General features: G+C 36.3%; 1 protein-coding gene and 1 non-coding gene across 2 annotated transcripts in view; both read right to left on the reverse strand.

The window, feature by feature from the left end:
• Nucleotides 1-14703, reverse strand: part of DNAH14 (dynein axonemal heavy chain 14) — a 400834-nt gene that overhangs the window by 50916 nt on the left and 335215 nt on the right. The window contains exons 72-74 of the mRNA XM_070474451.1: nucleotides 11813-12049; nucleotides 8523-8608; nucleotides 2655-2811 (exon numbers count right to left, since the gene is read on the reverse strand). Of these exons, the coding sequence (XP_070330552.1) occupies nucleotides 2655-2811; nucleotides 8523-8608; nucleotides 11813-12049 (480 nt within the window). The remainder of the gene's footprint in view (nucleotides 1-2654; nucleotides 2812-8522; nucleotides 8609-11812; nucleotides 12050-14703) is intronic.
• On the reverse strand, nucleotides 1812-1941 carry LOC139037599 (small nucleolar RNA SNORA11). Its single transcript, XR_011490481.1, has one exon. It is a non-coding gene; the product is annotated as a small nucleolar RNA SNORA11 (small nucleolar RNA).

Below are 14703 nucleotides of genomic sequence, written 5' to 3' on the forward strand. Positions count from 1 at the left end.
ATAGCCACTCTTTTTCAGATTCTATTCCCATTTAGGTCATTACAGAGCATTGAGTAGAGTTCCCTGTGCTACACAGTAGGTTCTTTATTAGTTACCGGTTTTATTATGTACAGTGTGTATATGTCAAACCCAATCTAATGGGGTGACAGATGGGGTGATCCTACTACAGCAGTGATTGTGGGCTGTTTACTCCAGCAGTTACTTGTCCCTTCCTCCTCGATAGCGGAACCCTGGTGTTACTCCAAATGGCCATGTGCCCAGCTAAAATACTTCATCTTTAGCCTTTCATGCAGCTAGGAATGAGCACCTTATGTTTTGTGAAAAAGCTTTGGCAGCAAAGTTTTTTAAATGTTGTGCTATCTTCCATTCTGTGCAGCAAAGTGAATTACTTATACATATATAGTATACAGCCACTCTTTTTCCCATATAGGTCCCATATAGGTCACTACAGAATACTGAGCAGAGTTTCCTGTGCTATACAGTAGGTTCTTTATTAGTTATCTGTTTTATTGTATGTAGTGTGTATATGTCAAGCCCAGTCTAACAGGGTGACAGATGTTTGGAACATAGATGTGATGGCCACAGCCCTAGCTGCCATGTCAGGCTAAGTTTTCAAGAAATAGACGGCACTGTTATGAGTGTGTCGGGCATATAGCCAGCTGCTTTACGTGGAAAAGTTTAGATGAGAAAGCCTCTACATGGGGACACTTTGAACAAGGCTTTTCCTAATAGAATCAAAGTCTGAAAATGGTGAGTTCTAAAGACATGTTTGATGTGAAGATAATGAAAGGCAGAAAATAAATGAAGAAAGTATTTTGCTTAGGGTCTGTAGAGCAAAGACAAGATAAAGAAAAAAAAATGCATTTGAAGTCTTGAAGCACACAAACATACAATCAACAGAGGTATTTCTGATAATCTTATAACATTTTTTCACAAGTCAATATGAATTAAAATTGTTAATAAAGCAAGGGTAATCCCAAATTTCATATCAATAATATGTCTGTTTGGGAGGTATTTTCTGCATATAAAACTAGCCCTGATAAATTTTCTCATATTCATGAATCTGGGACAACTCATTTTTCTTGTTCTTTTACATTTTTAGTCATTTTTTTTCACTTTAAAATGTGAACTTTATAGTATTTTATATCACAATCCAGCAAACACACACACATATGTAATATGTATACATACATAAAAGCGAAAAAAGTTTTGCCAAAAATGTCTGTCCTGAGAGATTTTTTTTTTTTTTTCGGAGACCTTTTTCTTTTTTAAAAGCAGTTTTAGGTTTACAGTAAAACTTGACAAGAACATACAGCAATTCTCCATATACTCCCTCCCCTCACATGAAACAGAATGGTACCTTTTTTTTTTTTCTTTTTAGACCAAAGATGACTACATTGACATATAATCAAAACATCCCCAGTTCAGCTTAGGGTTCACTTTAATGAGCAGAGCAGTGTTGCATATTCTATGCGTTTGGACAAAAGTATGACCACATATATCCATCATTGTAATGTCTCTCAAAGTACTTTCACTGCTCATGAGAACGTCTGTACTCTGTACATTCCTCTCTACAAACTCCTGACAACCACTCATCTTTTTACTGTCTCCAGTATGCCTTTTGCAGAATGGCATACAGTTGGATCTTTCTCTTTCTCCTTGAAATGAGAGATTCAGACCATTTATGAGGCCACCCTGGCCCGCCCAGGCGTGGAGCGGACAGGCTGCGGTGGCAAGCTGCCCCACCACGTGCTGTGGCTTTCCGTCCAGTACTGGCCCCGCCCAGCAGCCACGAGCAGGTGCAGGGGTACACGTGTCGGGTTTCTGCTCAGAGGAAGACCACACGTTTTGTGCCCCTCGTCACGGTGAATCCAGATTCCTGTCGGGTGTGTTATAAACAGACGAGCCATTTCTTCAGGCCCTCTGCTCTGAGCACACTCCTCATTCTTTTTTTTAAATGTGTTACTGCTTTATTTGCTTTTTTTTAAATTGAGATATAGTTGATGTACAATAATGATGTAAATAACTTTTAGATGTATACAGAGTGATTCATAATTCTTAAAGGTTATAGTTCATTTATAGTTATCATAAAATACTGTCTGTATTCCCTCTGTTGTACATTATATCCTTGTAGCTTATTTATTTTATACACTGTAGTTTGCACCTCCCAGTCCTCCACCTCAACTTGTCCCTCCCCTCTTCATTCTTTCCACTGATATCCACGAGTTTGTTCTCTATACCTGTGAATCTGTTTGAAAGATTCATTCTTAATATAGTTTACAGTTTTAAGATATTTAGTGAAGTCGCTCAGTCAGGTCCAACTCTTAGCAACCCCATGGACTATAGCCTACCAGGCTCCTCCGTCCATGGAATTTTCCAGGCAAGAGTACTGAAGCGGGTTGCCATTTCCTTCTCCAGGAGATCCTCCCGACCCAGGGATGTAACCTGAGTCTCCAGCATTGCAGGCAGATGCTTTACCATCTGAGCCACCAGGGAAGCCCAATTCTTTAAGATATTCAAGAATAGGACAATTTCCCCAAATATTTAAGAATAGGGGAATATTTTAAACACAGAACACCCTCACACAGAACCTACTTCTCTACATCTTTTGAAAAACATCATCATGTCATCTTAACTGTTCACAAGTAGCTTACCATGGGAGTGAATAAGTATCAGTGGAGTTCTGGCATTGGATTCTTCATACGATTCCTTCAAACTGGTTCCAGTACTGTGAATATATTCATTTCCTATTTTTTCAGTTATAAACCTTTTCACAGAATTCTTTAAACCTTCTGGTCTAAGAATTTTTATCTAAGAAAGAAACCATTATAGATAAATAACTTTAAAAACTACCCAAGGGAATATCCCCTGTGGTAAGAGGAAACAAACTAAGAAGTATTTAGTATTTAGGTTGCCCTTCAAAAGTTTTGCGGTATTCCTTGCGTTGGGAAAATGTGATGGCGAGGGGAGTCTATGTGTGGTGGGAAAGCTGCCACCACTGCTCTTGGCCATCCTATGGTCCTTCCTAGATGCCAGGGCCATCTGGTGCCTCTATCTTTCACACTCTGTGATCTTACTTTGTACGTGCAAATCCAAGTTATGGTCCCTGACTCTGCAAAAAGAGACCATGCCCCTGGGTTTTTTTCCTGCTCTGCCATACATATCTAGAGCAAGAAAAACACCATGATATTAGAGGATGAAAATCCAGGCTAGCATAGTTGGAAAACTACTAGCTCTTCCATTAATAAAATGAAAATCAATAGCACAATATTTGTGTGTTTAAACAAACTGAGCACACATCTGCAGAGAACTCTAGAGGGACTGAAAGGTTTTGCAAACAGTATACATGTGGTAAATACAAATTCATCCACTGGAAATCATTGCAAATTTCAGACATTTTCCATGAAAACTGCTTTAAACTAATCACTTATGTGCTATTTCTTTACAGAATGATCATACATTCTGTGCTGAGCATTTTCAGAGACTCCATCATTTAAGGCAAAATTAAAACTGTAATTGTCTGTGAGTCTGTGTGGAGGTACGAGATTGAACCATGGGTCATCGTCAAAAACCATCAACTATTGGCAAGTTCACATATTTAAAAGAACACCTAATATAAACTCATTATGTTGAGTTTGCTCTTTTCTGTATCCTTTGGAAAAATTAATCTCAAATTTTTAACTAATTGAAACATATGCATTTTCAAAAATGAAAACTGGCAGCATACATAGAATCTGGGGTCTGACAGAGTTCACTCAGTATTTCCAGTTATGAAAGTGTGAGAATCAACCAAGTGAAACACCATGAGTTGTGGTCCATCACTGCTAAGACTCTGTCTCCCCAGTGTGATTGTCTTTTTTATTTTATTTTATTTTATTTATTTTTTTATTAGTTGGAGGCTAATCACTTTACAATATCGTAGTGGTTTTTGTCATACATTGACATGAATCAGCCATGGATATACATGTATTCCCCATCCCAAAGTGATTGTCATCTTTTGTCACCATTATGCTGCTGGTTCCTTCTTTATTTTATTAATCAAGCAAACATTTATTGAATTTCTCCACTTTTGTAATTTTTAACCCCAAGAAATTTGGGGGAGGTGGGTAGTGGGAAAGAAAGAGAAGTTAGAAGAAATGGATTTCATTGAAATAAATTTTATTAGCTCTTTTCTAAGAAGCTTCATATAGTTCTGAAAAATTTCCCCATGTCCATATCTCCTCATTGTCATCTTTTCCCCTCTTTTCTGTCCAATGGGTTATATAAATGGAGGGAAGTGAATAAACTGGACAAAGTCCTTGCCCCTGTGAAGCTCCATGATATCATCCTTCTCTAGGTTGACTCTTCTCCCTAGTATATTCTAAATCTCATAAGAGGCAATTTCTAACTCTTACAGGTCAGACCCAGTTTCAAATATTTAAACTCAATTTCCCTATACATACACTTAACATTTTATCAGACCATGTCTTCTGACCCTGAATTTGGTAAATAGGATGACTATACTCATAAAGTTGCTAGTTGATAAACTAAAACCACTTGGAGCTTAATGGGGGAGAGTAATGTAGCATGGGTTTTAAAATGTAGTTAATTTTTTTGTTAAGGTAATACATACTTCTTGTTACATAAAATTCAAATAATACTTGCTATATAACTTGTTACATAAAATTTCTAAAAAAGTATAAATTGAAATATGAAGACCCTATTTCCTAGATAACCACTATTTGTTTCTTATTGTTCTTTATATTTTATATATACAAATGAACATCTCTCTAACCTGTTCTTTTTTCCCCCACAAATGGAGTTTTTAATATACAGACTGTTAAGTATTCTGCATTTGTCAGTTAATATAGCTAAATACATCTTAATGTCATAATTGCATCAATAATCCACAAACATGTCTAAAGTTGTCAGGTGGATAACATAAACTGGAGAAGTGGGTTGGGCTGAAGAAAAATAATTCTCCTGTATAATAAAAAGTTATGCAAATATGATGTTAAACGGCAAATAGCATTCAACTTCAGTGTCAGGAAATAATTGGGAGCAGTGAAGAAGATTATGATACACTGCTCCAAAAGGGCAGAAAGTACTCAGCTCTCGCTATCTCTATGGATGATTTTGGGCCAAGTATTAGCTGAACTTTTAATTTTTTAATAAATGCTGGAAATCTGGATTTTTATGTCAAATTTCTCAAGTTGAAAATTTTGGCTCAAAAGAAGAAAAAACCAAACCCAAAGAAAAATAAAAACAAAAAAACCCCTACAAATGTATATACCAATGTTCTAGTAGCATCAATTGCAGCAGCCAAAAGGCGGAAACAGCCCAAGCGTCCTTGGACAGATGAATGGATAAACAAAATGTGGCATTTGATACAATGCAATAGTACTCAGCTCTGAAAAAATTCTGACACATGCTGCAACATGGATGGAACTTGAAGACATTAAATGAAATAAGTCAGACACAAAAAGATAAATGTTGCATGATTCCACTTATATGAAGTATCGATAATAGGCATACTGTTCATGGGGTTCTTGCTGCAAGAATACTACAGTGGTTTGCCATTCCCTTCTCCGGTGGACTATGTTTTGTCAGAACTCTTCACTATGACCTGTCTGTCTTGGGTGGCCCTGCAAGGCATGGCTCATAACTTCATAGAGTTATGCAAGCCCCTTTGCCATGACAAGGCTGTGATCCAGATCAGTATTCATTCCAATCCCAAAGGAAGGCAATGCCAAAGAATGTTCAAACTACTGTACAATTGAACCATTACATGTTAGTAAGGTTATGCTCAAAATTCTTCAAACTAGGCTTCAACTGAGAAATTCCAGATGTACAAGGTGGATTTAGAAAAGGCAGAGAAACCAGAGATCAAATTGCCAACATTTGCTGGATCATAGAGAAAGCAAGGGGATTCCAGAAAAACATCTACTGCTTCATTGACTACACTAAAGCCTTTGACTGTGTGGATCACAAAAAACTGTGGAAAATTCTTCAAGAGATGGGAATACCGGGCCACCTTATCTTCCTCCTGAGAACCTGTTTGCAGGTCAAGAGCAACAGTTAGAACTGGACATGGAACAATGGACTGATTCAAAATTGGGAAAGGAGTAGGTCAAGCCTGTATATTGTCACCGTGCTTATTTAACTTCCATGAAGAGTACAGCATGTGAAATGTCGGGCAGGATGAATCACAAGCTGGAATCAAGATTTATGGGAGAAATATCAACAACCTAAGATATGCAGATGATACAACTCTAATGGAAGAAAGTAAAGAGGAACTGAAGAGCCTCTTGATGACAGTCAAAGAGGAGAGTGAAAAAGCTGGCTTAAAACTCAGCATTCAAAAAATAAGATAATGGCATCCAGTCCTGTCACTTCATGGTGAATAGAAAGGGAAAAAGTGGATGCAGTGACAGATTTTATTTCCTTGGACTCCAAAGTCACTGTGGACAGTGACTGCAGCCATGAAATTAAAAAGTGCTTGCTCCTTGTAAGAAAAGCTATGACAAACCTAGACAGTGTATTAAAAAGCAGAGACAATACTTTGCCAAAGGTCCATATAGTCAAAGCTACGGTTTTCTGGTAGTCATGTATAGATGTGAGAGTGGAACCATAAAGATAGCTAAGTGCCAAAAATTGATGTTTTGGAGTTGTGGTGCTGGAGAAGACTCTTGAGAGTCCCTTGGACTGCAAGGAGATCAAACCAGTCAATCCTAAAGGAAATCAACCCTGAATATTCATTGGAAGCACTGATGCTGAAGCTCCAATACTTTGGTCACCTGATGCGAGGAGCCAACTCATTGGAAAAGACCCTGATGTTGGAAAAAATACAAGGCCAAAGGAGAAGGAGGTAGCAGAGAGTAAGATGGTTAGATAGCATCACTGACTCAATGGGCATGAATTTAGGCAAACTTGGGGAGATAGTGAAGGACAGGAATCTGGTGAGCTGAAGTTTGTGGGGTTGTAAAGAGTTGGACATGCCTTAATGACTGAACAAAAATAACAACAGAATAGGCAAGTTCAGAGAGACAGAAAGTAGAAGGGTAGTTGCCATGGTCTAATGGGAAGAAATAATGGGGAATTATTTGGTACAGTGTCTGGGATGATAAAAATTTCTAGAAGTGGCTAGAGGTGAGTTTTCACAATCTTGTAAATGTACTTACTGCCACTGAACTTTATATTTAAATAAATTTAAGAGGGATTATTATCAGGAGTAAATGAAATAATGAATGTACACTACGCCACAATAAAAAGTTGGAAAGGAAACAACTCACTTTAAGATATAAGGACATAGAATATTTAAAATAGTCTCTGCTATTTTGATTATCTTTATTGGAGATTTTGAAATTTTATAAGAAAGATCTCCAAAGGCTCAAATTCACTTGTTTAGTGATAAATTGTACTTGAAATATTGAGAGAACAAAACCACAGGCCCAATAAAAATTGTCTGTAAGTCAGGTGCAATCTTTTTCTGCAACGTTGTGAGTAAATTTTAAAGTGATGTAAAAATAAAATTTAAGGCAGAAACCAAAAGAAAGATGATTGGCTGTTTAGGCTGGCATTTTCAGGAAGTTAAAGGAAAAGGGAAACAAGAGGAGGGATTTCCTCCTCCCTAAACTAGAGGCTAAATGTGAAAATTAAAGATTGTTTGAGGTGATAAGGGCAAATTTAGAAAAATCTACTTCAAATGATCTACTTTGGAAAGTATAATATGGTGTTACTGGTAAAAGCACAGATTTCAGAGTCAAACTGTCTGAGTTTCAGTCCTGGCTCAATTAGGCATTCTATAAAAAGGGGAAATAATAATGTCTACCCCCAAGATGATTATGAAGATTAAATGAAATAATTTATTAAAACTGCTGAGTACATGCTAACATTTACTTACTTTAAGGGGCTCACAAATGACACCCATTCACATCCCTAACGTGCCAACCTCACAGCCAGATTCTGAGGCATTGACTAACAGAGGAATCAAGGAAAATACCACATTTATTATCAACACAGGCCAAGGTGGTGGATATGGTTTAGGTGGGTGTACTTCCTGATACTAAACCGTAGAATTCGGCAGACTTTTCTGTCACAAGCAGTGCTGGGCAGTCTTTGACTTTTCCCTAAAAGGCCCTGGTACGTTCTTGTACAATTTATGGCATTGAGAAGCAGAGCAGAAATTATGATTTTTGCAGAAAGGCTAATCCCCAAAGGGACAGGGGAGAAGGGTTAAGCTATGCACACTGATTTTATCTCTCAGATTACCTATGTGACAAGTCCTTCCTCCTTTCTAGGGAGGAATGAATAAGGGTGCAGAAAGATGCTAAGAATATTTGTTACTCTAATTGAACTTCCGCCACATAAAAGCACATTAAAATGGAATGTAAGTGCTTTTCCCTAGTAGTAATGTTTACTAAATATTAGATTGCAAAATCTATATATTTTGCTCATAAAAGTTTAAAATTTAAAGAGTTTAAGTTACTGATAAAATGCTCAAAACATTTAGAACATCAATATTTTCTCATAACACATCTTACCAAAATAAGTCTTTGAAATGGAGTGAGTTTCTCCCACGGAAAATTTATAGAACTGTATATTTCTTCATTTTCATTAAAAACTTGAGCTAGATAAAATTTAGAGAAACTGAGATTAACAATAAAATACTTTGGATCACCAAAAGGTAATACAACGATTTTTTTTTTTCACTATAAAATTGTGAGGTTTTGTTTAAAACACTGCTAGCTTCTTTTAAAGTGAGATTTCTGTGAGATTTCAGGCATTGCTAACTATTTTTAATATTGTAAAAGAGGTATATCTTAAGTTAGACTTAACTTTCAACTCGTCTCTAGTGAAATGGTTGAAGAATGATGGATGACAGAAGGAAAAAAAATGAGAAGCAAAGGGCAGAGTTAATATTTTATGACCTAATCCTGAATATATATTGTTTATGAATTAATAACTAGAGGGTAGAGATTTCTATTCATATAATAGAATATAAACTAATAACTAATAAATATAAACAATAACTCTAGAGGCTAGAGATTTCTGTTCAGAATCTACCTATAACAGATATAAGAAATGAGGATCAAATCGAAATGCAATGATTTTCAAATTTTTGAAAAACTGAATATTATACAAATACATTAAAAATTTTTGACCCCTCTTACCTTTGATAGAGTCACACTTACCTTTGATACAGTCACCACAGGATCACACTTTCTTGCAAGGTGGGAAAACTTCTAGTTTTCATTTCCATCTATTCCATACACAGCTATCATTTCTACCAATCTTTTATTTCTACATTATTTCCTCAAAGTCTAACTTTAAATACAACTTAGATAAGAGAAATAGCTTTTTAAAATAGATAAGATATATTCTGTTGATCTTAAAAAGTCCACAATACATGAACATCTAGTTAAAAATGGATAAACTTGCAGTTACTTGCAAAGTAAAAGATCTTCACTTAACAAAAAGTCAGTAAAGAGTGCCTTTAAATGAAAGATATCGACTCTTATCTTACGGCATAATAAACAATGAATCCAAGATAGATTAGTGCAAAATGCAACAAAATAAAACAATAATGAATCCAAGAGAAAACTTTAGCAGAAGAAGAAAACCTCTTAATCAGAACTGGAAATGAAAAAATTGTAAAAGAAAAGACAGACATAAATAACTATACAAACAGTTAAACGCTTGTATGTTATAGATATTATAGACAAATCCAATAAGCAATGACAGATTTTGAAAAATATTTGAATGAGCTGTTTAATATTTTTAACAAGACAAAAATCAATACCATGTTATGCTAATTAATTTTAAGTAAATAATTTTATTATTGTATAACTGTACTCATTTCACATGCTAGCAAGGTAATGCTCAACATCTTTCAAGTTAGGCTTCAACACTACATGAACTGAGAACTTCCAGACGTACAGCTGGATTTAGAAAAGGCAGAGGAACCAGAGATCAAATTGCCAGCATCCATTGGATCATAGAAAAAGCGAGGGGATTCCAGAAAAACATCTACTGCTTCATTAACTACACTAAAGCCTTTGACTGTGTGGATCACAAAAAACTGTGGAAAATTCTTCAAGAGATGGGAATACCAGACCATCTTAGCTGCCTCCTGAGAAATCTGTATGTAGGTCAATAAACAACAGTTAGAACCAGACATGGAACAACTGACTGGTTCAAAATTCCAAAAGGAGGACGACAAGACTGTATACTGTCACTGTGCTTATTTAACTTCTATGCAGAGTACATCACGTGAAATGTCAGGCTGGATGAATCACAAGTTGGAATCAAGATTGCCAGAAGAAAGATGAACAACCTCAAATATATACCACTCTAATGGCAGAAAGTGAAGAGGAACTAAAGAGCCTCTTGATGAGGGTGAAAGAGGAGAGTGAAAAAGCTGGCTTAAAACTCAACATTCAAAAATTAAGAAAACAGCATCCAGTCCCATCACTTCATGGCAAATCAAAGGGAAAAAAGTGGAAACCGTGACAGATTTTATTTTCTTGGGCTCCAAAATCACTATGGACAGTGATTGTAGCCATGAAATTAAAAGACGCTTGCTCCTTGTAAGAAAAGCTATGACAAACCTAGACAGCGTATTAAAAAGCAGAGACATCACTTTGTCAACAAATGTCTGTATTGTCAAAGCTATGGTTTTCCCAGTAGTCATATACAGGTGTGATAGCTGGATCATAAAGAAGGCTGGGTGCCAAAGAACTGATGCTTTTGAACTGTGGTGCTGGAGAAGACTCTTGAGAATCCCTTGGACTGTAAGGAGATCAAACCAGTCAATCTTAAAGGAAATCAACCCTGTTTGGGAGGACTGATGCTGAAGCTGAAACTCTAATATTTTGGTCACCTGATATGAAGAGCTGACTCATTGCAAAAGATCCTGAAACTGGGAAAGACTGAGGGCAGGAGGAGAAGGAGGTGTCAGAAGATGAGATGGTTGGATGGCATCAGTGACTCAATGGTCACGAGTGTGGGTAAGCTCCCACTCCAGTGTTCTTGCCTGGAGAATCCCAGGGACGGGGGAGCCTTGCGGGCTGCCATCTATGGGGTCGCACAGAGTCAGACACGACTGAAGTGACTTAGCAGCAGCAGCAGCAGCCAGGATATAGTGAAGGACAGGGAAGCCTGGTGTGCTGCAGTCTACAGGGTCACAATGATTTGGATATGACTGACCCACCGAACAACAACATTATACTAATAGGGTTATTACAAATGGACAAAAAAAATGATCAACAATGGAGTAGAAAATGGGCAAAGTATGTAAACAAGCAAATTCAAATGGTCGGCAAACATCTCAAAAAGTACTTACATCTGAAAAGTACTTACTTAAACTTGATAGTAATCAGATAAAGTTAAAGACTTTAAACTTTTCAGATTGGTAAAAGTTAAAAAGAATCAATGCTATTCTTTGAAAAGGAGCACTCATATATTGCTGGTGGAAATGTAAGTTATTATGGACTTTCAAGGAAGGCAACTGGAAGCAACTATTAATATAAAAACTATACTTTTGACCCAACAATTCCATTTCTGGTTATCCCAGAGAAATAAAAGTAAAGGAAATATATCTAAGGCTGTTCATGTTTTGCATAACATAATTGTATTTTGTGGCAAAAATCTGGAGGGAAAGTAAAATGGAGAAAAATGTGGAATGAGAATTACATTAAATAACAAGTGCTTATTATATAGTTACATTCCTCCCTTTAGTTTTTTCATAAGATATTGAACTACATTGATAACTTGATAATCTATATACTCATATATATGTAATGAAGTTAGATTAAGACACTGAATACTTTACCTATCTCTGGTGATTTTTCACCTTCCTCTAAGGAAGCATTTTCTGAAGAGAAAGCTGTGCTCATCAGCAAATATACAGCCTTACTGTTTTTAAAAGCATTCCATTGTGACACATTTGATAACAGGGATTTACATAGAAGAGAAAAAGGCTCTAGTGAATTGCTGATATAAAGACACTGCTTCCACCTGGAATCTGACACCCACTGAAGATGTTGATTTTTACAGGTTTCATATATGCCTAACAAAAAAAAGGAAAAGTGATCACATAAGAAGAGATGTATCCTTTACCTTTAGTTACTCATTAGAAAGTATATGCTTAATAAATATTTTTTTGTTGAGGAAAAAGCCATCTTATATAAAAACTAACTATATAAAATGTAATTTTTAAATTATGATAAAACACATAACACCAAGTTTACTACCTTAACCATTTTAAGTGTACAATTCAGTAATGTTAAGTATAATTCATGTTGTGGTGAAACAGATCTACAAAACTTTCTGCAAGTCTGAAGCTCTGTACCCATTTTCCCACTTCCTTTTCCCATTTCCCCACCTCCTAGCTCCTGGTAACCACCCATTCTATTTTTGTTTCTCTAAATTTGACTTCTTTATGTACTTTATGTAAGTGGAATCACACAGTATTTGTCTTTTGGTGACTTGCTTATTTCGCTTAGCATAATGTCATCAAGTTTCAGCCATGTTGTACAATGTGATATGATTTCCGTTTTTTGACTGAATAATACTCCATTTTATGTATATACTACATTTTCTTTATCCAGTCACCAGTGTACACTTACTTGAGTTGCTTATACCTATTGGATATTGTGAATAGTGCTGCTATAAACACTATATGCAAATATCTCTCTGAGGCCCTGCTTTCAATTCTTTTAGATATATACTCAGACATAGGATTGATGGATCATATGATAATTCTATTTTCAGGTTTTTTTGAGGAAACTCTATACTGTTTTCTATGTTCCAAATATGCACCATTTTACAATGCCACCAACAGGTTTCCATTTTCTCTACAACTTTGTCAGAACTTATTATTTTCTTTTTTTAAAAAAGAAATGGGTGTGAGATGATATCTCTTTGTAGATTTGCTTTGCATTTTCCTATGATTAGTGTTGTTGAGCATATTTTCTTATGTTTTTTGTCTATTTGTATTTAATCTTTGGACAAATGTTTATTCAAGTATTTAAAAATTGGATTATTTGATTTTTGTTGTTGAGTTGTAGGAGTTCTTTGTATATTCCATGTAAATAAAAACTCCTTATCAGACACAGGATTTGAAATATTTTCTTCTTAGATTGCCTTTTCACTCTGTTGACTGTGTCCTTTGATGAACAAAAGTTTTTAATTTTGATATAAATTTGATATGTGGTAATTTTGATATATATATTAATTTGATATAATTTTGATTTGTCTATTTTTGTTTTTGTTGCCTGTGTTTCAGTGTTAAATCCAAAAAATCATTGCCAAGTCCAATGTTATAAAAATTTTTCTCCTAAGCCTCCTAGGAATTTTATAGTTTTAGTTCTTATGTCTAGATCCTAAATCCATTTTGAGTTGATTTTTATATTTGATATGAGTCCAATTTCATTCTTTTGCATATGAATGCTCAGTTCTGCCAACACCATTTTTTTTCCTTCAGTTCAGTTCATCACTCAGTCGTGTCCTACTCTTTGCGACCCCATGGACTGCAGCACGTCAGCCTTCCCTGTCCATCACCAACTCCCAGAGTTTACCCCAACTCATGTCCATTGAGTCAGTGATGCCATCCAGCCATCTCATCCTCTGTCGTCCCTTTCTCCTGCCCTCAATCTTTCCCAGCGTCAGGGTCTTTTCAAATGAGCTAGTTCGTTGCATCAGATGGCCAAAGTATTGGAGTTTCAGCTTCAGCATCAGTCCTTCCAATGAACACCCAGGACTGACCTCTTTTAGGATGGACTGGTTGGATCTCCTTGCAGTCCAAGGGACTCTCAAGAGTCTTCTCTAACACCACAGTTCAAAAGCATCAATTCTTTGGCACTCAGCTTTCTTTATAGTCCAACTCTCACATCCATACATGACTACTGGAAAAACCATAGCCTTGACTAGATGGACCTTTGTTGGCAAAGTAATGTCTCTGCTTTTTAATATGCTGTCTAGGTTGGTCACAACTTTTCTCCCAAGAAGTAAGCGTCTTTTAATTTCATGGCTGCAATCACCATCTGCAGTGATTTTGGAGCCCCCCCAAAATAAAGCCTGACACTGTTTCCCCAGTTTGCCCATCTATTTGCTATGAAGTGATGGGACCGGAGGCCATAATCTTAGTTTTGTGAATGTTGAACTTTAAGCCAAAATTTTCACTTTCCTCTTTCACTTTCATCAAGAGGCTCTTTAGTTCTTCTTCACTTTCTGCCATAAGGGTGCTGTCATGTGCATATCTGAGGTTTTTGATATTTCCCCCTGCAATCTTGATTCCAGCTTGTGCTTCATTCAGCCCAGTGTTTCTCATGACATACTCTACATATAAGTTAAATAAGCAGGGTGACAATATACAGCCTTGATGTACTCCTTTCCCTATTTGGAACCAGTCTGTTGTTCCATGTCCAGTTCTAACTGTTGCTTCCTAACCTGCATACAGATTTCTCAAGAGGCAGGTCAGGTGGTCTGGTATTCCCATCTCTTTCAGAATATTCTACAGTTTATTGTGATCCATACAGTCAAAGGCCTTGGAATAGTCAATAAAGCAGAAATAGATGTTTTTCTGGAACTCTCTTGCTTTTTCAATGATCATTGAATGTTGGCAATTTGATCTCTGGTTCCTCTGCCTGTTCTAAAACCAGCTTGAACATCTGGAAGTTCATGATTCACGTAATGCTAAAGCCTGGCTTGGAGAATTTTGAG

This window comes from Odocoileus virginianus, chromosome 11 (genome assembly GCF_023699985.2).
Source record: "Odocoileus virginianus isolate 20LAN1187 ecotype Illinois chromosome 11, Ovbor_1.2, whole genome shotgun sequence".
NCBI classification, from domain to species: Eukaryota; Metazoa; Chordata; class Mammalia; order Artiodactyla; family Cervidae; genus Odocoileus; species Odocoileus virginianus.